Genomic DNA, 22,952 nt, shown 5'->3' on the forward strand with positions numbered 1-22,952 from the left:
GGGGGGGGGGCGGCTGTGTGTGCCTATAGCTTCCCGCCACTGGTCTGAGTGCGCCGCTCGCCGTAAGCCCCGGTACAAAAGGACAGAGGTCCCACATGCTTTTTACGAATGGCTGCTCAGCACTGTTTAAAAATCCATTCACCGTCTCCTGGCGCCTGACTCAAATCGCCCAGAAGCCAACGGTGCACAGCGGGAATGGGATGCTCACTCTTTAACAAAGCCCCAGGGAGCCTTGAATACGGGCATGCATGGAATCCCTGGTATGTTCATATTTCATATGCTGTACGATCTCCATCCCTGCATGAACTCCACTATCAGGCTGTGATTGGTGTGGGAATGAGGGGATTTACATCTCCCCATTCTGTCAGCATAAGTTGTTCTGAATGACAAGTATGCCCGCATGTATGATATCAGTAATGAGGCAGTACAGTACCTTCCCTGCATCCACCAGCTTCTTGACCTCATCCAGGGCAGGTCCATCTGGCGCATAAAATCCCCACCGATAGAAGACTCCACTTGATATTATGTTCTAAGAGGCAACAATAAGAGGTCAGGCAGGTACGCACCTCACTGGGTGGAAAAGAACACAGAGTGGTTTTATCTGGGAATGAAAATATTGAGTCTACAAACAAAAAGGTCCCAAGACGAAACAAAGGCCAAAATAGACGTATTGTATCTACATCCACATTGACTCGTATAACATACCAAGGGTGAGAAATAACTGCATGGATTACATGGAAGAAAAAAAATCTATACAAATTTGCTGATAGACCAGTGACCGATATGTACGGTAGCTACTCAAAAATGAGTCTTCCTACGTACAATTTCACATATAATGATTCCTCTACAGATATGTTTTACGGTAACTGTTCTGTTATTCCGGGACATGTCATCCATCCACTGAAAAGAGGTATTTTGTTTTGTTAATTTAATGATGTTACAAGGAAAAACACACTCAATAAAAGGTGCACCAGGAAGCATCTCAAACAAAATAAGAAAAGAAAGAAAGACATGTACTAATTCTAATATTGAACACTTGATATTTGATCAGAATATATTATGCGGCATGACTTTGCCACACCTTTTTTGGAGAGAGAAAAAAAAGAAAAAAAGATTCGGTAAAATAAATCAGTGCTGACAAGAAGTTGAACACTAGAGGGCTCAGTTGTGCTGTGATCTCCCAGATGAAAAGGACGTGCTGTCCAGAGCTGGGCAACGAGGGTGTGACTGATGTGGCTGAGCCTGGCCAAACGGACCAGCTGGCTGCGACCGTTGACAAAGGGGCCCAGAGGCTTGGCAAGAAACACACAAACACTGGTATTTGCTGGGGGGGGGATAGCCAGCTACAATCTGCACAAACACCCAAATAGTGCTGGTTCAGCAGCAAACACATGCATGCACACACATCGCATCTACAACGCCCACACTCACAGTCCCATCCAGAGACAACTCCAACACTGCCAGCCGTGCTGTCACCAATGCCCAGAACGACTTGACACAGCAGCTCCACCCTGTCCTGGCCCTCTTCACCCACTTCCCTCATTACACATGCACTCCACTAACAGAGCAGCTGGAGGGATAGGACCTACATGCAATAACACGAGGCTTACACCCATGCAGGGACTCAAACTCTTAATGCGGAAACTCCCTTTTCACCTGTCATATTAATTAAACCCTGCAGGGTGCATTTCTACAGCTCAAGCATGAACCTTTGCAAAGAAGCTAAGTCAAGTTATAACATGATTGTTCCTTCCCCGTTTCAACTGATCTTCGATTTATCTGATCAACTGAATAGACATAAAATGTAAAAGCTCTGGCTGGAACAGGTGTACACCCATTACACAATGTTGTCTTTCCATACCACTGATGATTATGTATTCCATTCCAGTTTGAAGAGCACCTGTGGTCCACACCCATGCTGCCAATGGCGTCATGACAAGTACTAAACTGGAAGTGTTTCGTAAAAAATAAACAACATGACGGTAGAAGTTGTCTGCGGGGCGAATGGATGCGCATGTCAGACCATGAACAGCAGTATAATCAACATCAGCTCTGTTTTAATCCCCGTTTGTTCTGCTCATTTCACCTGTATGGCCTTGCTCTGCAGGGAGAATCCAGCTTGAAACATCCCGTCCAGTAGGCCCAGGGAATCGGTGTTGAGGAGTAAAGGTGTTACCAGTGTGACGTACTTTGCCCCAGACCAGGGCTTCAGCAGGCCCATCGCCCACTGCTCTGTTTCCCCACCCACGTTATCCAAAATCACGTCAAACCTGACGGTACAAACACAAGAATGTCAAACTTCGGGCGACCCTGGTGGAGAAAGGTTTCAAACACAGAAAACACACGAGGACTTCATCGCAGGTTCGTGGTTCTAAGAGCGTCGCATGTTTCATCATCGTGGGTCAGTGTCCTCTTTTACTGCTGGAGCCCTGATTTAAAGTGTCGAGCAAAAGCCAGGCTTTACCAATTTAGTTTCAGGGAGGGGAAGAGGGGGGCGAGTCCACATCCACCGAGGCCTTGAGCCCTGGTTTCCATGGAAACTACAAAGCCAGTTAGTGAGCTGTTGCGCCATAATGACAGGAAGATGTTTACCACATTTAAGGGGCGTTTAAAAAGGGGGGGGGGGGAAGTGCACACAATGTTCTTTTCATTAGCACCTTTACTGAACTGGCACTGCCTATAATGGTTTACTTCAGTAGTAAACAGGGAGCTTTAACTTGGAGCTAGTGAAGACGTCGCCACATAATGTGCTACGGGATTTCATATTCTGGTTACATAAAAAATAAATAAAACACTTTTCACAGCAACACATACCTTTCCATCATTTCTAGCTGTTCAAGTGAATCTCCTGCTGTGTAGTCCACCACCTCATCAGCCCCCAGCCCTCTAACGAGGCCTTCGGCATTCTGTGAGCAGGTGACGGTTACGTGGGCACCCCAGGCCTTCAATAACTGGCAACACACAGAGGAAGAAAACAGAAATATACACACACAGACACAGCGAGTGGCCTTCCACTCATACAGAGTTTAAAGGAGTCACAGCATGCATGAGGAATACACGCTGCCTTACCTGAATAGAAAACGTGCCAACGCCTCCCGACCCTCCAGTGATCAAAACTCTAGGAGGAAAGAAAATAAAAAGCAGCAACCAGAGGGTCATTCAATTACTCTGTGACTTATTTAAGCAAACTTCAAGCAGTGGAAGAGCGGAGGTAAAAGGGGATTTGCAGGATTGGAAGCTATTATATCCGACGGGGAGTGAAAGTTCCATTACATTACACACCAGGTTAGATTTTTCACAGTCTGTGGGTTAAAGGCAGCACCTAAAACTCTTTTGATGCCAATTAGAATGAAACAGAAGACCAGCCACCACCACTGAAACGAAGGTGACGAAAGATGTGTCTTGTCAAAAGTATAGCTCTGCATGACTGGACTGATTTAACAGACAAAGAGCACATTTAGAAACTCCAAGACCTTAAAGAACTCATTCAATGTTCGATGGCCTTTTTGTTATAGTTCTCAGAGACTTCTTCTTTTCCCTGATACTGTGATTCACACGTCTTATGTTCTAACTTCTGTGTATAAAGGGCGATGGGGTAGAGATGTTCAATACAAGGTGACAGTATCCAGGATCAGGCAGGTGCTTGCCTTTTATTTGAAGAGCTGTCTCTGCAAAGACCGCCTGCGTTGACGAGTGCAGACAGAGCCGTGTTGGCTACATAGGGGATTGATGCCGCCTCGGTGTGACTCAATGATTTTGGCTTATGGGAAACCTGCAAAAACAGCCAAGAGTTAGAAACCCTTTTTTTTTTTTTTTTTTTTCAATTATCAATTTACAAGCTCAGTCTAGTCATCAGATCGACTGTGAAGGCAGCCAGCTATGCATTGCTGAATAAGATAAAATAAGTCATTTGTGTCTCTCTATAATTGGTGCCACAGTGGCTCCTGCAACCAAAACCATCTAAATCCTGATTACCCCTTACACTGCAGGATGACATAACCGGGTGCACTTCTTCCAGACTTCCGTTCCAACATATTTTACTATTCATACAAGAGCTCTTCATCGACTCTTTCCATTTGTTTGACAACATACTGACAGGAAAGTCGATTTAATCGGTGACTTGATGATGAAAATCAAAAGCTCCTGACTCTGCTAGCTCTGTGGCTCACCTCATACTCTGTTAGAGTCACAAACTCTGCCAGACTCCCTTGTTTCCATGGGGGAACAGCAGCCCACACCTGGAGCAGAAATGTGACATTTAACAAGCTGGACACGACTCAATTCAACCACCTACTCTTGTTTTTTTTTTTTTAACCTGATTCATCGGCTGTTAAGCTCTTAGTCAGCAGATCTCCTCTCACCATGCGTTTTCCAAAGATTACTAGAATACTGTATGTGGATTTTTGGAACAGTGTTTTATTCTATTATTCAATCACATTAAGTTGAATTTGCATAATCACATTTGTATCTGCGGGAAGACAGTAATGTGGAACTGTGGGAGGCAGCACAGTAGAGGTCTCGCATTATTATTCATGTGATGACCAAGCAAGAAAGAGTTTCATCTTTCCTCCAAGAAAATGTCTCTGGAGGCCTTGACTGTGAAGTTGCAGGTATTGAGGGTCGGGGATATAATGACAGTATAGATTTTTTTAAAGTCAACACCAAACATTTTTACTACAGTAGCCATTTATTTTGCAAATAATATCTTTGGGTGTGATAGATCAGTGGTACCTAACCTTTTGGGATTGTGACACCTTAAAAATATATATTATAATAATATATAATACAAACAAAACAATTTATGTTATATCACTTTTTTTTTTCCTATGCTGTTGATCATCCTGCCCCAGGACGTTGGGAACCACTGTGTTCAATGAGCCGGACAGTTTTATGGCAATTTGTTTTTTACGACTTTTGCTTCACGATGATGAAGAATTGATTTCTGGATAATTCAATTTGCCAGATGAACCACAACAAAATACATCAGTGTCTGGTTATCTTGTCAGTAAATGGTTTCATAATTGATTTTCATGATGATCTAGTTTATTCCAACATTGCTAAGTTATGCACCATCATGCGCTCCTCTCTCTGTAATATAACACGGTCAGTATTGGACTCATCATTTTCACTCCTGGTCTTAACCATCTTATCTGTTGGAGCAAAGCATGTGCATGCATGTGTTCCTATGGTCACATTATGTATTAAATAGAAACGCATGCATATCATAATTTAACACTGTAACCATCTTTCCACTGGTTTGTCTTGTCTGTGCGATAGCCATGTCCTTGTATTGTCATACTGTCTTCTATGTTATGCGTGTCCGTCAGGGAAAAACTATAATATAAACTAAATACATTTTAAAATATACAAGGCAAAATCAAATTATGAATACAGTTATTAAAGAGAGGTGTGCAGTGCAGCTCATACCTCATCTCCTGGAACAACGTGGGTAACCTCAGATCCACAGTCCACCACTACACCAGACACATCACGACCCAGAATCAGAGGAAACTCACTATCACTGTCCATCACAGACATTGGATCCCTTCTTAATTTAAGCAATTTAGCTCCATAACCACCTGGAAATGACAAAGCACGCAGGTATATTAAAAGAATAACAAATCCCCGATTATGTCATTGTTTTGTTCACAGTGCCAACACTTACCCCTCATAGATGTATCAAGAGGGTTGAGACTAGCCGCATGGACTTTAATCATCACCTCACTGGGAGAACTGACAGTGGGGACGGGGACTTCTTCTGTGTACTTCAAAACTCCATTAGTACTGTACTGATCAATGATCCAAGCTGACATACAGCCATGCAGTCTTGAAGGTGAACTGCCTATATGTCTCCTGGGGCGCACACTCCAGCATGCCCTGGCTAATGTTTTGGTCGAGTCTGCTACTCTCGCGTTGAGCAAACACAGTAACCTGGTCGATGCCATAGCTCTGACACAACCCATTAAATCGTCCTTCACCTGGGTGTGCCTATAAGTCCAGTTTTTGATGCAATAAGTATTTTGGAAGAGCACTTGTCACTAGGTTAGCTAGCTGGCTAGCTAGGTAGCTACTCAGCTAATATTAGCATGTCCACGTCGTCTGCGCTCAAAGCACATGCAAAAATAAACATAACGTTAACAGGTCAAATAAATAAGCGACGACGCCTTTGGGCACGTGAAGTGTATATTATCCAGTGTCACATTAGGCTGTTACAAAACCAGCAGATAGCACACCCCTCCACGGCTAGATGGCTACATAACAAGCTACCCTTTGAACTCGCAACGATAGCCAATCAGAATCCTGTAGCTAAATATTCTGGCCAATAGAGGAAGAGAATTACTCTAACGTGATTTATTATTATTATTATTACTTTACTTTATATTTTTCAACGTGTGATATAACATGTTACCATATAGAAATGCAACTAAATAAATTGAAGTACAAGCATTTTTATCATATCACTTCAAATTAAAATTAATTAAAACTGTATTAGATCAAATGTCGAATACAATGTATGAGACCCTATGTAAACTAAAAGTGCATACTTTTTTATGTTTTGACGGTTTTTCTTGTATGTAAACCCTATACTTTGTGTTTGTAAAACCTAATTTATTTATTTATTTTTTATTGTATGTAGAAGAGACCTCTGGTGCAATGGTGTATTGATTTTATTTAATAATTGCTTGTATTGTTTTGTGTTATAGTATTTTTTTATATAGCGATGTTAACAGTAAATAGCAATATCATATATTTAATATACAGTATACAATAATACAATAAGCAAACTAAAATAAACATGTTTACAATGAAATGTTGTAACAAACCAAAAACATAAACCAACCTAAACCCTAATAGATAAGAAATAATTTAATTGCACTACGCCATTAATTCTCAATCACAAAAACCCATTATGTAGCAATAATAATCTATTATCATAAAAATGCATGTGTACATGAAAAAATGATAAGCCAATATACTTGAAAGGTCCACTCAACAGTAAATTGACTACTGAGTGCTCCATCAGCTGGAGACAAATGGGTGGAATACATGCCAGTATAGCAAAGACTAATGGACGGAGCACAGATCAGCAAAGAAAAACTAAGGCAAATGGGGAAAAAAACATTATCTGTTTATGTCTGAGCAATACAAGGGGTTGCATTGGGGTTCACTAATGTTTACATGGTGCTTCACAATTATAAGATGGCATTAGCGTATTATGTCTAAAAGATTAATTTGGGGAATGTGGTCAAACATGGACCACAGACTTACACAGTTTATCTCTGTTGCGTTTTAATTCTTGAACTGACAGTTACTTCACTTTAATTAAGGTGGTTACCATTCAAATAAAAAGTGGGCTGAAGGGCAAAACTGCTGCCCCGTTGTTGACTATTACATATCACTATACAATAGCTACATGGCCTCCCATTAGGAGTTCTCATGAGGCATGAAAAACAAGTCAAAGAAGCAGCTCAGTTACCTCATGTTATCCTACAGGCTGGTGAAATATTTAAATAAAACAAATCACACTTGTCCCATGCGAATGACAATCTCAAGCAGAATTTATGTTTTCTTTTCCAGAGACAAAGAGAGAGAGAGGTGAGAAAAGGAAGAGAACGTGGGGCCTGTGGCTGTGTGATCATGATTCAGCATGAAACCAGGCAACAAACAGCGCTGTCATTATGATCAAAACTCCCAGGGGAAAGAGGGCACACTGAAAATTGGGTGCTTTGTCCATGCTGGTTCATTACCAGCATGGACTCTCTGCTCTGTTAAGCACTTTGTGATTTTCTGTCTGTGAAAAGCGCTCTATAAATAAATTGTATTATTATTATTATTATTACTATTATTATTATATTACAGTTGGTCTGTCTAATGAATTTTAATCCTGGCTGCTGCTACAAAACCCTCTATGTTACTGTGAGAGGTTGTCATTTTTCAGGCAGAAAATAATCACGATTGAAAATGTTTTGTTGACCAGCTTGCCAAGATTAAAATGGGTCAGACTATGAGAGTAGAATTGGTGTTTTTAGGAGGGGCATTCTTTCCCAGAAAACACCATGTATTGCTTTTCTAGGTCTCCTTTCTATCTTGGGACCTGTGGCCCAAATCACATGGCAGCTCTTATAAAATACAGCTTTGATCTAATTTAATTTAGTGGTCATGTAGACAGGCCAGTCAATATCTGACTAAGGAGACTTTATCTACCCCTCCGGTCACCTATCCGGTGCAAGGAATATATCAAATATAATAGCAAGGTAGTTCTTTTGCATTCCCATCTTTCTCACCTGTGGTTCCATGCATTCATTTTTATTTCATCCCTCTTCTTTTAAGGTCCTCCCAACGTCAAACAAACCAATTAGCAGTCAACTTTCTAGATAATTGGCACACCACATCTCAACAGTGAGCCTGCGATGAGGTTGGGCATGAATGGCCACTCACTGCTTGGATAATGATCACCTCAGCCTTGTTTATGACATAGAACTTCTTCTGAGCCATGGCAGAGAGAACGGGAGGGGGACTGTGCACCTCTCACTTGCTGGGCTCTGAGATTATATTTTTAGAATGAAAGATTGGTTTCTCTCCTTGGTAACTGCCCCATTTTTCTTGAATAGGTCAGACACAAGTAGGAGTGGAAACTGACTGTGGTGTAGAGACATCTACAGGAAACCAAAATGCTTCTTTATGCTTCTTTATCTATGTCATAACTCTTGGTTTTCACTTGATTTAAATAGTGTAAAATGAACTGTCTGTATGTATGTATTTATGTATGTGGCTTAGCATATGACAAACTGAACAGAGAACTGACTACAACGGAGTGTGTCTTTGTATGTTGGTGGGAGGAAAGCTAGTTAGCTGTTAGCAGCCGGTGGGCAGCAGATTCCTGTGGTTGTGTTTAGCTAACTTAGCTAAAAGCTAACATGGCTAATACAGTTAACAGAGCTAACAGATAACGTGACTTAACACACAGCAGGACTGACTGAGGAAGCGTTGAACAGTGCACTGCGGTGGAGCGGTGCAGACAGCTGCATATATTAAAATTAGACCATATCTGTTGAGTCATTGTGTGAGTGAAAAACACGTCTGATGCACTAGCTGAACACGAGAATCTACACACTCTACTTCTATTGTAATACATTCAAATTAAATCTGTCATGCTTATTTGTACATGATCCTTATTCTAGAAAACATATTACTGAAACATCCTTAATACAAGATTTTAACATACACATAGGCCACTGTACCCTATGTACACTACTGGTATATTAATTATATCTCTACTTTTTTATGACAGACAATGAAATCAAAGATAGAAAAATAATTTAAAAATGTTTCACTCGTATCTTACTATGACAGCACAACTAAAAGATCCATATATCAACATGCCTAGATTGATGTTCAGCAAAGGAACCCTGAAGAGTTCAATATTAAATATAAGAAGACATATTGAAATAAATAACATAGATACACTGCGAAAACAAATTAAAACATGTACTAAGAAATAATTAATACATGTTTATGTTTTACACCTTTTATTAATGTGATTACACATTTCATGAATACTTTGGGGATCCATATCATCAAGTCATAGGCTGCCCAATAAGAAAACCTATGATGCTACATATAGTATGATGTATTCGGTCACACAAACACACATACACACACATGCACACACACCCTTGCCAGTGTACAGCAGTGACACAGGAAACCAAATGCGGCTCTGCTGTTCATCTCATAGATAGCATCTTATCTACAGGCTTCTTCCCCACTGCAAGGACAGCAGTGGAAATGTAATGCCCTGTTCAGTCTCTTTGTCCAGGGGATTAGGAAGAACTGTACTGTATACGCTGACGTCATGCTGAGTTATAGCTGTCATTTTAAAACTTTGGCTGACACACACACACTTTGAAAAAGTGGCAGGAGGCTTGACAGAAACAAGTATGTGCACGTTCCCAAATGTTTCATATATTAAGACACTATTAACCACTTTCCTCTATAGTCTCTTTATTTCTTTTATTTTACATTTCTTATATCTACAATTGTCAAATGTAGTTGAAAATATGCACATATTCTAACCAAGATGATATATGAAAAGTTGGACAGGAACTAGAAAACACGTGACCTTAATTAAATATTTACAGATAGTATGTATTTAATAAAAAAACACAAAAATGCTTTAAAACTGTTGTTAATGAAAAAGCTTATTTCAGTTTGTGCCCATATAGTGAACAACTGGTGGCATGTAACTACTGACAATGAATTGTATTAATGTACGTGCATGTAGTTTAAGGACATTGCCCAAGATAAAAGCAATTCATTTACATGCATTCATTTACAAACAGTCAGAGAGCGTTTATTTACAAGCAGTTGATTCTTTATAACCTGAGAAAAGGTGATGCTTCCTCTGGATTCTTGTCTTAAGTGCAGCCCACTTGTAATTACCAAAACAACATCCAAAGCATTAGCTGCAAGGCTGCAACACTAGCTTAATACTTTCACATTTTGGGGACAATGCTTGTTTGTTTTCTGTTAAATTGTATCTGTCTGGTTCACAGATTAAGTATCTTTCCAATATACTCTGTACCTGTGGGGTTTGTAATCCAAACAGATCTTTTACCAGATAACATTGCACTTACACAAATACAACTACACTTTTCTCCACAGTCCAGGGTATCTTACACCTAATTGGACAGTCGTCTTAAAAATGAACCACATTCATTATACAAATGTCAGTGCCTGCTGGAGTGTAGGAAGAAGAGAGCGTTAGGAGTTGAGCTGACAGGCTGCTAATGAGATAGCATCAAGGAAAAAGGCTCCTCAGTTCATTCAAGAGGCACAATTTCGAACATAGTAGTTGGGTGTATGATATTATGAGGCACACTGTAGAATTATGGTTTGGCTTGTGGGGTTTTTTTGGACCGTAAACCATTTCCATCACCATCATTACATGTTTTCAACAGGTTTTCATTTTGAACACGGTCGACCTTTTACCTTTTCTTTTTCTGTTTTCAAAACGTCCACAAAAACACTCCAATAATGTATCAATATTTTCACTCTTTGTCTGACATCCCTTTTGCTATTCAAATTCACTCATCACATTTGTGGTTTACAATGCAGCAGTAGGTGTGATATGTTGTTGGGAACAGAACTTACGGCCCAATCTGATATCCATTCAAGCGGGAAAAAGGTTTGTTGCTGTTAGAGAAGAATAGATCATCAGAACCAAATCTTTTTAGCACCAGCATTTACCTTTCGCTAAGAACCACGGCAGAGAATATATTTAAATATGAAGTGTAACTCAATAGTATACGGAAAAAAATAAAAAGGCACAACACATTAGCCGCATGTCACACTGTGCTTTTGTTGCCCAAGCTGTGGTGATGGTAAACAGCTGTTATCTGTCAACACAAAGCTCATATATGCTGTAATCCTTGCCTATTAGACAGTGATGACTATATTTGTTCAGAACTTTACTCTTCTGAAAAATCCAATGAAATTTGATATTTTGCAAATACACTTAGAGTAAGAGACTTAAATATACTGAGAGTAGGATGAGAAAAACTCTCTTTCTGTCCGCTAAATAAACCAGCAGCCGACTAGTTTACGATAGGATTAAGACGGTCAACAGACAGTCTGTCTCTGGCCAAATGTAGCAAAATCCACCTACCAGCACCCATAAAGCTCACTAATTAGCATGCCTTATATTGAAAATGTGTGGTTTTAATTAATTAATTAATTAATTAATTAATTACAAAAGCAATAATAAACTCCCTTTTGCTGCTGATTGTTTACAGTCTGATTATGAACCTGAAATGCGAGACTGTAGTTGACGCTGAGAGACAATGCATACGACAGGAAACCAGACACTTAGAACACCAAAATCTTGTCCTGTTGCTGTTGTGGAGATTTTATATTGCACTGGTATTTTGTTACCTTTGGACAGAGCCAGGCTAACCTGTTTCCAGTCTCTCTGCGAGTGATCAGCGAACTGATTAATGATTTAGTGAACAGACAAATAAGAAAGGGGTATTGATCTTCTCATGTAACTTTTGACAAGAAAACATGTATAAGTGTATTTTCCCTAAATGTTTTTTTCCCCCAAAACTATTTTTTTTAACCCATGAAATCCAATTTTTAAAGCTGTGCCATTACATCAAATGTAAAAAATAGAGTCCATACTAGGTGAGTCTGAAGGGTTCAAGATAAAACAGAGCAGATCTGTGGCTGACCTTGTAAAATATGGTAGGAATGAGGTCATAGATGTTCAATATCAAATAAACAAGGAGTGTGAAAATCATCACTTCAGTTAACAGCAGCAGACTCAGCAACTCTTTTGCCAACGTTTCCAGTTGGCCTCTGCTTCGGACATAGTTGTGGAACACATTTCTTTTGTTTCCTGTACAAGGAATGTCAATAACAGCTCAATTCAGATATCACAAGGTGGTGCAGCACAGCCAACAGTGAAAGTAATAATAATAATGAAGTTAAAGAAAAGAGGATGACCAGTACTCAGTGGATGGCAGATTATTTATTCAATTAATCAGAAAATATATCAGAAATAACAGAATATCTGTCAGAGGATCTTGTAAGCCACTTTGCCACAAATAAATCATCACTGTCATGACTTCCATAATAACTGTGGTGTCCAAATGTTGCTGCATATTTTGAGTCTGAGATTTTGCCAATATGACAGGACTGAACAGCTCTAAACTTTGGTCACCATTTAATAATACAAAAGCTGTTGGCACTAGCCTTCAAAAAAAAGGTTGTGGTGGTCAGGTACAGTTTTCTAAGCTACACAGCTGAAAGTCAAACAGCTTTTTAAATTGACACATGTCGAATAATCCCCTAAAGAATTCATGACAGGAACACCAGTTTTAAGTGTGTAGCTTGTCAGTTGTTTCTGACAGGCGAGTGCAGCTTGAAGAAAAAACATTGATTCTCTGTTCCCTCGTTGACCAGATGGTACTGGGACACGCAGACTCTCTCTCACGCTTGAATGTATTCAACACTCATTGTGCGCAGGATTAGTTGTACATTGTAGGTTTCTGACTGGGGCTTCTTTCGACACAGAGTGGGTGGAGGCTATTCCCAGCAAGCAGGTGCCATTATGTGTCATCAGGGGTCCTTCTAAAAGGTCAGACAGTGAGGGAAGGATGGTTTGTCCTAGATATGCAGCTAGTTAGATTAGAGCCGCTCTCAGAGGACACTCTGAGTTTAGTGTCCACGGACAGCAGGGACAGTGGCGCTGTAAATCTGGGATACAACCTGATTTGCTAATGAAATCAGGTTAGCTCTGTGGGCGGTCACTCGTGTCATGTTAAACAGGTCACCCAAGGCACACAAAATGATGAGACTTTCGATGACAGCAGAGTAAATATTAATTTATGTTATCACATTGCATGTGAAGTGTAGCCTATACACTACCCCACCAGTCTGATCACATGGAGACCATCGACAAAGCAATGAGCAAACGCCCACAAATCTCTGACTTAGCAAGGGCACATTTACCAGCAGGACAGTTTATCAGCATTGGTGTCAAACATCTTTCTAATGTTTGGTTTCCATGGCAGCCTCTGGACATGAATCACTGAAACTGCAGACAGGATCAGACGATCCATTTATGCACCTGATTGATGAGACCCATGTTATTAGTGAAAATGAGAGAAACCAAACAGCTTTATAGACGTCTGCCTCCGTCTATGCTAATTGATCCACTTTAGCTGTCTCTTGATACAGCAAAAGAGAGCCCCGTTGAGTCTAAAAAGCAACAAGCTTCCCAACAGGGGTAGGGCAGAAACAAATGTACCACTGACCATCTGGCAGGAAGGACCTTTCAGCTGATTTACAGCCTTTTGTCTGCCTTTTCCTCTTTCCTTCCTCTATTCTTGTCATTATAGGCATAATGTTACTGAGATGTTCCTGGAGCCCTTTCCTAGATTCATTTACAATTGATTTCATTTTACATATCAGAGAAAAAAGCAATGAAAGTGATGTTTTCTGCAGTTTGGTTTTTGAAATGTCTATGTTGTGTACACAGCGCGGGTTTTCAAGTAATCAGCATTAATCAAATAAATAACCTCCAGGCATCAATGAACACAAACACTGGACAACATGTAGCAACCGATTTTAAATTGTTCAAAGCTGCATTCAAACCTTATGAAAGACACCGACCCTTTTTGTACACTGAAACAGTCTTTGTTCGGGTTCTGTTTGGCAGCTCAATCGATAAAAACAGAATTGAAGAGCTTGGTGAAATAAGCTTACTGTGAGGAGAGAAGAACAGCAGGATCTTTCAACAGAGGTGGTGAAGAAGGAAGCAGCAGTTTATGTCATCCATGGTCAGGGTTAGGTTGATGAGGGTGATGCTGCTGCAATAATGCAATCTCATTTATGCCTCAGCACAAGCTGTGTATTCTGCAGTGATGAGATGACTTATATTACTCTCTCTTGAGCCATTAAATGCTTGCCTGATCCAACATATACCGTTGGTCTGTTGGTTTGCTGAATAATCTCTTCATTATGGTGGTGTATTGTCAAATTTAAACGGTTTGTTGCTTTTGATGACTGCTGTCGTGGAAAAGTATACTGTTCAGACTGTACTGCGAGACAATCACAAAATTTATTTTATTATCTAACCTAGTACATTTTAACAGGCAAAGTGTCTGTTGACTGATGATGAAAATGTTCTCACAGACAACTACATCAACAGCTTGTTCCGGTCGTGAAAGTCGAATGCTGACAGGAACAGATGATTTGCATAAACACGGTAGAAGAAACTGAGACACTATCAGGATAATCTAGTCACCATAAAATATATCAGTTGCAGCCCTGAATACCACAGAGCCTTTACATTAAAAGGTCTTTAGATCAAATGTAATGATTGATTGTTGGATAGCATGTGTAGTAATGTGGGAAGGCATGTAAATACCCTAATATTCATAGTAAATATTGATTTAAAATTATTTCCAGCTTTCACAGAAATCATATTAATACATTCAATTAATTAATTAAATGTAATACATTTAAATATTATTTTGAAAATGTAGCGTTGTTTTCCATTCCATCCTTATAAAGTAATCGATAGTATGAATTTACTTTTGAAGTTTACATAAAAGAACATAGTTTAGAGTACTTTATTTGAAAGTTAAAGATGAACCTTACGTTTTTAAAGTACATATTCTTAATTAAAATGGAAACCGTGCAAATCTGAGAGAGGAGGTTTGCAAGAATGTAAATGTGTGTAAATTGTCTTGGTCCTCAAGTCCTCAACATCAAAAGTCAGAAGGTCCTTTCTTTGCAAACTCATTTGGTTCTTCAGCAGCAGGACTCACAAGGATTTGAATGGCTTTGTTTTTTTTGAAAACACATGTTTTTAGGCTTTGAGGGCACGTCACCTCCTCGAGTTCTTCGTTCAGCTTGTACAATTCTTTTACAGAATTCAATCCACATTATAAACTGCTAGATACACAAGAGGCTGAGCATTTATTGATGCACATGAGATTGAACATGTATAGCTGCTGGCGTATCAGGAAGTGTGAAATCCACAAATACGTATTAATGGTTTATGAACATTAACAACAGTGTTATTACCAAATGGATCCAGACGATTTTCTCACAACCTGGCAACTCAAAAAGTTGTTTTTAATAATGGCTTATGAAAGATCTATAATGCATTAGAAAATTATGAATTAATCATTAATTCAAAAAAACATTCGTTCAAATGTACTCTGATGTCTCCTGTAAAGACACTCACTACAGCTTCTATTTTCAATTAATATGTCCCTAATAATAGATTGTTATGACGCAGCTCACTGCAGCTGCAACATATTTTTCTCTGTACCAAGCAAATTAAAGGCTAGTTGTTGTTCTCTGGAAAACCAGGAGTTGTACAGACTGTACTGTGAGAACAGAGTGTGAGCAGCTGCTGTTAGTTTCTGCAGCTGATTTGACCATTTGAGAAGTCAACATACAATCTTTACCTCAGTCATCTCCCATCTGAATCAGCTGGTGGAGAGTGGGTGTTTGGGCACTAGGCAACAAGCGTTGGACAGGTGTGACACCGAGCCTCACATTTGTCTGAGGTGTGAACTGGATTATTTATGAGCCCAAAACAATTATTGGATAGAGTGGAAGCTAAAAAACTCTACACTACAGCTGGAGACTAGGTTAAAAAAAAAGCTAAATTTGAAATTTATAAGTGGATTTTATAGCACATAAGTTTTATTTTCATGAAACGTACAGATTAGTTATCTAAAACGCTACTGTATTGTTCCTACCCTGTAGTGAATCGTCTTACTACAGTCCTGAAACTTGACACAAGTCAGGAGGCCCTTAATGACAAGAACGTGACAACTGTATCTAATATCACTTACTTTACTGCCACACAAACACAGAAACAGTCAAACTGGTGTTCACAGAGAGATGGGGAATATGCACATGCCTCTATTCCATATCCCAACACAATGTATGAATAATGACCATGTGATCCCACCACTTGCTTTTACACAAAGAAGTGTATGAAAGGCCCTGAGGAGAGGGGTGTCCATGTGTCCTGGGAGTAAAGCAATATATGTGTGTGTGTGTGTGTGTGTGTGTGTGTGTGTGTGTGTGTGCATGTGTTTGTGTGACATTGTCCCTGTAACACTGGCGGCTGTCTGAATAATTCATGATGCCAATCAATGATTAAAGGTCTGCTGGGTGTCACACCTAACACCAGAGGAGAGGTCCCCGTATGTCATTCATGGTTATGGACATAGTACGGATGTTGAGGGAAACAGACAATCAAGAAATAGCAAGAAGGGAAGTGAAACTTACGGGGAAATTATACAATTTAACTGAAGGTTCTTTGTATTACTAAAAGTTTGTTTAAATTAAATTATTGATCACAGAATGTGGTATTTAACATGTTAAATATTCCACTTATTGTTAAGACTACCATTTTAAGACTTTTTATATTTCCAGTTATGTGTAACATAATAGCGACTTAATCCATACCTACGTAATGACAGCCCACACAATTGCTGGTGCTAGCGGCCTGTCTCTAATGGCTCTTTCCAGGAGAGAAAAAACACTGGCACACAGGAAGCAATGCTTCTGATGTTACTGGAAGCAGCAATACTGGCTTATTCAGAATAATCAGAAGGGACTAGACACAATAAACTGCCAAGCCCTACAGAACGTCATTGACAGGAAAAATACACAAACTTTTTGACTGATGGGAAGTGCTTTATGTGAACATTTCAGCAATTTGTGGTCAAAAGTAATAAACCAAGAATCTTGTGGGGGGGAAAAGGGTTGAATTTATGAGATGTTTTACTTGTCATTTTGGCTCAGAGAATCAATAAAAGAGAGGGAAGTAGCAGCGATGGAGGGAAACTTGAGACACTTGAGACCCATCGCCATAGAAATGACTCAGCTAAGTACTGTACTGAGGTGTGTTGAAGTGTTACTCTACATAATGCTACTAATATACACTAGTGAGCCAAAAGCGATGTTTTTTAATTAAAATATATTTTATTTCCCCGGTCAAGATTGGAAATTGTCTTTCTCAGGGACAGCAAAAGGTCATATGATGAGTTTAAGTGAATAATATTCATATTATTGCTGGGCAATAACTGGCTTACATTATCCTAATAGCTTATAAAATCTATTAGTGTATCAGTGTCAACATGGTCAGTCTCAAAGAAAAACATAATCATGGGATGGTCGATTCTCTTTATCTGACCCTGTATTGTTTGAGTGGTTCTGAATTATACAAGAGATGGACAGAAATTCATGGACAATTAGCCAGATGCTTTTATTTTAATGATATAGATTGAAACATTGTGACTTCCTAGTTAAATAAAGGTTACATTGTTGTTTTTCTCTCTGACTCACTCTTCGTGCTGTCATTTTTGTTTTTGATCTGGTTTTGAATGTGGGTTGTGGATGTTTGTAGATGTTACTTTTTTGTGTGATGAAAATAAAATATAAAAGAAATAATAAAACAGTACAACCCTGCACAAATACTACATGTTCAGTTTTTCAGTCACAGAGTTGTTGAATCTGTATTCCGTGAGGTTGTATTGGATTGTAATAAATAGCCTTTCCTTCTGTTCAATACTTGTACTGGATGTTTATTTGAAGGCTACCAGAAATGCCGATTGCATTGCCAATCCATTTCATACAACAAGAATCAGTTGGCTGACCCTTTCTAATTATGAAATAATAGTAGTTGTTTTTATAATGGAATTAAAGCTTACCAGACTTCTCCCAGGACTTGTTGCTGCTCCAGACTCATAAGGTTGTCAGTGTAGATGTTGCGTTCTATATACCTGGAGTAAATAGCATCATTACTCGAGGCACTGCCATTGCATAACATAATGTTGTAATTCATTATTGAGAATTGCAGATCGTACGGTGTTTTCAGTCATGCATGTTATATTCGTGTTTATCCTCTTTGTGTTTTTCTCAACATCCAAAAACTCAGATTCTCTCCTGATTGTCAGTGTGTATTAAACCAACTGTTTGGTGAATTGTTATCTCATAGAAGTCAAACACTCCAGTTGTAACAAACGCTCATTTTCAACAGCATTTAGGAAAAGAAAACCCTTAGTCATTCTTTGAGAACCCACATCTATACAGTCCCTGCAGACCAGACTGGTGGAGGACAGTAAGTGGATAGATCCGGAAAAGGGAGGGGAGATGTGGGGAGATGTGGGGAGATGTGGGCAGGCGCTGTTGTGTGGGGAGAGGTTAATAGTGCAGAGAGGATTGAGAGACAATAGTGTTGGCTAATGAGTCATGGTGCTGCACGCCACTCACTCTGCCATCACAGCAATCACCCACAACACACACACAGTGGTGTATTTGGTAGTTTTGCTTCTGTTGATCAGTTTTTAATACTTTCACCTAGATGCTTGCCTAAAAAACGAAACAAATTAAAACTAAACAAAGTATTGTTTAAGATAATCATGAAAAGAAAGCAGATAAAAACACTATGAAGGAGATTTATAACTGAAACAGATTTGTTCCAAAATGCTATAAGTTCTATTAAATAGATAGCACTGCGCTTATTTGTCTGTATTATTCTACATGTAAACATATTAAATTGAATGGGCACTTTTTTGATTACAAATTGTACTCTAATACTGGCAAATAATACTACTCCATTCAACTTTTTCCCATAGTTTAAATGATATTTTAAGATAAACTATTATACATCCAATAATATATATTTCATAATTATGTTTGAGACCCATATTAAATGTAATTGACATTAGTGTTTATACAGATATTTTCCATGCGCTGCAGCTGTTGGAGAATTGAACACTGGGATAAAGTTAGGACTAGACCGTGTTGAGTAACAGCAAAAAGCCAAACTTCTTTGAACGCAAAATCAAAAACGACCTTGCATTCCCTTAGGGCTCTTTAAGAGAAGAGAAGATAAGATAAGATAATCCTTTATATTCCTGCAGCGTTAAACTCATTTTTATGCTTCGCAGTAAATGAAAGTCATAAATAACGGTAGTCAAACTTCTAAATGAAACAACAGGTTTCTTCATGCTAACAGCTTCGCTCCTCTTGGGGGAAAGATCATAATTCTGAATGTAAGCAGGCTTGTTGAGGCTTTGTACATCACTAGAATACCAGAGAGGCTGGTGCTGTTTCATATCGTGCTGCTCTGGCACTAATCCAGAGGAGATCAGTGGGGGCATCAGGGAATGCTGAGTCCATCTCTGGTCTGCAGCTCAGCAGTTGCCCGTCTAGACTGGCAGGCAGCTCAGTAATGATGAATACAACGCCACCACACCCTTTAGATGAAGAGCATCGGGATGATTTTATGGACCGAGATCCATGCAAAGACACAGCATTAATAAAATATTGGTTTGAGTGCTGCTTTCACAGGAAAGATAAACATTTCAGCAAAAGTTAAACTAAACTGAATCAAAGAAACAATTACTGTTGTGATCATTTTTCATAATTTATTGTACATTGTCATTTCTTCCATTATCTTATACCCAAACTATTAAACAGAACAACATTTCCATTTATACAAAATATAAACTGTAAGGGGGGAAATATAAATCTAACATCAACCCTTCCCATATGGTTATAATATACATATCACTCCCTGGGTCTGACCCATGGATGAAGGGGGGGAAAGGTGTCAATCAAACCCTCATTGTAAAAGACCGCAACTCTTTACACATCACAAGGCAAAACTGACACAAGTCTTGCGGCAACTTATTTGCTACATACATCTCTTTGACAATTCTAATAAAAAGACCGAAGAGTCAAATTATGAAAGAACCCAACTAGAATTTGTCATCCGGCTCGTACTTTTTTGAAATAAACTCCTACTGTATGTGCCAAACTTAACTTGACAGACAAAAAACATTCTGATATTGATTGCCAGGTGGATTTAAAGCCACAAATAGACCCTCTGTACACTCAAGTGGTCCGCATTTCAATCAAGACATGTGACATGACAACCGCAGCCCTGAGCATCTCCAGAATTTGGTGATGTTACTATGGAAACGCAAGGCAAAAGGGAAAGGGCCGCTCCTTTTGATTCCATGCAAGGGGCTGAGGGGGTCTTGGTGATCTCCAGGTGACGGTTAAACCCCCCTTATTGAAAGAAATGTCTTGAATTATACATATTTTTATCACAAATTTAAGGAGGACAAAAAAGGTTGTGGAGTCCATCCATGTTAGTCTTGTGGTCTCTGTGCAGTGCGGTGAAAGGGGGGGGAAGAGTGAAGTCGGAGTGGGTGGGATGATAAGATGAGAGGTGAGGAGGAGTGTTGAGGCCGAGAAAGGGGGGTCTCTGGGGTCCGAGGCTTCAACAGTAGCGCTGCAGGAGAGAGGCTGCCGTGATGATGGGGGCCAGGAAGGAGACGGTGCCTGCATGCAGCGAGACGCCTGATCCGGTAGGGCCGGTAGTGTTGGCCGAACTGCTGTGGGTGTCTGTGGCCATGGTGGTGGCGTTAGGGTCGGAGGTGGAGTTTCCCCATGATGTGGGGTTTGTGCTGTTCTGGGAAACCACCTGTTGGAGGAAGTAGAAGAAGAGGAGGAGGAGGAGGAGGAGGAGGAGGAGGAGGATGGAGGATAGAGGATAGAGGGTTTAAAACTTGTCAAACTGTATCAAAGCCTCTGCTTCAGTGATAACCTTAAAATGTCACATGAGGAACTATACACTGATGAGAAATACCAGATGCTTTATATAAACTGCAAATTACAATAAAATAACTTTTACAGGAAGGGAATAGTACCAAAACTCAATAAAGCACCGGATACACCGGAAATCAATCAAAATGTCACTTAATCTTTATACATTTTTTAACTATTGCCACTGTTATTTCTGACTGCTCATACTTTCTAACAACATGAAAAGCAAAAAAGATAAGAGAGACCTAAGTTTATCCGCGTGCCTATCAGGTTTCCTTGAGCACACCGAAAAGAAACTTTAGATTCTCTCCCCACCTTTGCACAGGTACATAATACACTGCACCTGAATCATTAATTCACTGGAGTGTACGCTAATCAAGAAGTAAAGATACATGTGAAAAATATTATGACTTGGAATTTGAAGTATTTAAGAATTAAAGAAACACACAGCAATTTAGAAAATCGACTGACAGGATTTCTCGATATTAATTTCCCAAGAGAGCTTCCAAGTCTAGCCTGCTGTAATCCAGACCTCGAGTAAACTAAGCCCCGTCTACAAACACGTTTAGAGTCAAATAACCCATCAGCACACAATTAATTTCTATAAAGATAACCAGCTGACCGCAACACAATAAATTCCAACCATGACCTAATAAATAAAAGCAAGCTAAAAACAGTATAACAGATTATATGTCAACATACCTGTGTTGATAAACATATGGCGAACAAAATCACTCCAAGCTGAACGATCGTCATTTTGGACATTTTCTCTGTTTGCAGTAAATTGGCCAGAAGGAGGAGGAGGCTGCCCACAGACGCTGCTTCTCTTTAATGAGGATGCTGCATCGGACTGAGGCTTTTATACCAGCTGGGTCTGTGACGTAGAGTCCCGGACGTGGTGGAGAGAAGAATTATAATAAAGTGCTTTGACCGCAGGAACTTCGATTCTACGGAAACGATTACACACTTAAGGCTAATTGTATTTGAAACATTTGGGAAGTCAGCCTGAACGCGCATGCTCCTTCAACGAAGTCACAAATGCGTCACTTTTCTACCAAAATGTTTTAAATGCCATGCTTCACAGCATGACTCCCAGTGGAGGAGAGTCCACTTTCATCGACTTCAGTGTCAAACTGGCCACCATCTTATTTACACTGCCTCCAACGTTGTGTTGCCATGGTGATACTGACTTGGTTCAGGCTACCATTGGGTTTTAATGAGATGCCATCACCTAATTGAACTGTTTACAACTCAGAATGTGTTGCCTCGCTTCGACTTCAATTGGCAAGAAAATGACATAAATCGAGTGAAAGATACAAAACTGAAAAGTAAATGTAACCTGTTGGAACAAGCGCTCGTGTCGAGCTACAGCTATAAGTGTGGCAACAGTGACGCCTGGTGGTCAGCACTGGATTGCACCAGTTATTCAAACATGTCCGGCACAAAAAATACTGTTTATCTTTGCAAAGGCGGACATTACTCAGCTTTAGTTAGGAAACTGTCAAAGTTATTAATCAGATGTGAATACAAATTGCAGTTAAAACAGTTTAATATGCTAAAGTTGAGCCAGAAACACATGACTCATCATGACTCTATTTGCATGTAATTTGATGAAGGGAAAACATTCATTGGCACCATTATGCAAAACCAATGGGTAGACATTGCCCCCTTACGGTGAAAATACATTATTGTAAACCACAGTAGATCACACGGTATATCCCACTGTGAAGATCAGGCTACAACATTTTCAACAATCTTCTAAATAGACTGGGACTTTTTCGCTGTCATCGCGTATAGGGACA

General features: G+C 39.6%; 1 protein-coding gene and 1 long non-coding RNA gene across 2 annotated transcripts in view; both read right to left on the reverse strand.

The window, feature by feature from the left end:
- Positions 1–6,270, reverse strand: part of LOC116400504 (reticulon-4-interacting protein 1 homolog, mitochondrial-like) — an 8,115-nt gene extending 1,845 nt beyond the window's left edge. Inside the window, exons 1-8 of the mRNA XM_031878380.1 lie at positions 5,666–6,270; positions 5,428–5,579; positions 4,170–4,238; positions 3,648–3,772; positions 3,070–3,118; positions 2,815–2,951; positions 2,087–2,270; positions 434–529 (exon numbers count right to left, since the gene is read on the reverse strand). Coding sequence (XP_031734240.1) covers positions 434–529; positions 2,087–2,270; positions 2,815–2,951; positions 3,070–3,118; positions 3,648–3,772; positions 4,170–4,238; positions 5,428–5,579; positions 5,666–5,963 — 1,110 coding nt within the window. The 5' untranslated portion in view covers positions 5,964–6,270. The remainder of the gene's footprint in view (positions 1–433; positions 530–2,086; positions 2,271–2,814; positions 2,952–3,069; positions 3,119–3,647; positions 3,773–4,169; positions 4,239–5,427; positions 5,580–5,665) is intronic.
- A 13,674-nt stretch (positions 6,271–19,944) lies between these two features.
- On the reverse strand, positions 19,945–21,965 carry LOC116400514 (uncharacterized). Its single transcript, XR_004213928.1, has 2 exons — positions 21,853–21,965; positions 19,945–21,028 (listed from the first exon to the last, which is right to left on the reverse strand). It is a non-coding gene; the product is annotated as an uncharacterized LOC116400514 (long non-coding RNA).
- Between the last annotated feature and the right edge of the window lie 987 nt (positions 21,966–22,952).

This window comes from Anarrhichthys ocellatus, unplaced genomic scaffold (genome assembly GCF_004355925.1).
Source record: "Anarrhichthys ocellatus isolate YVR2014 unplaced genomic scaffold, GSC_Weel_1.0 scaffold175, whole genome shotgun sequence".
NCBI lineage: Eukaryota > Metazoa > Chordata > Actinopteri > Perciformes > Anarhichadidae > Anarrhichthys > Anarrhichthys ocellatus.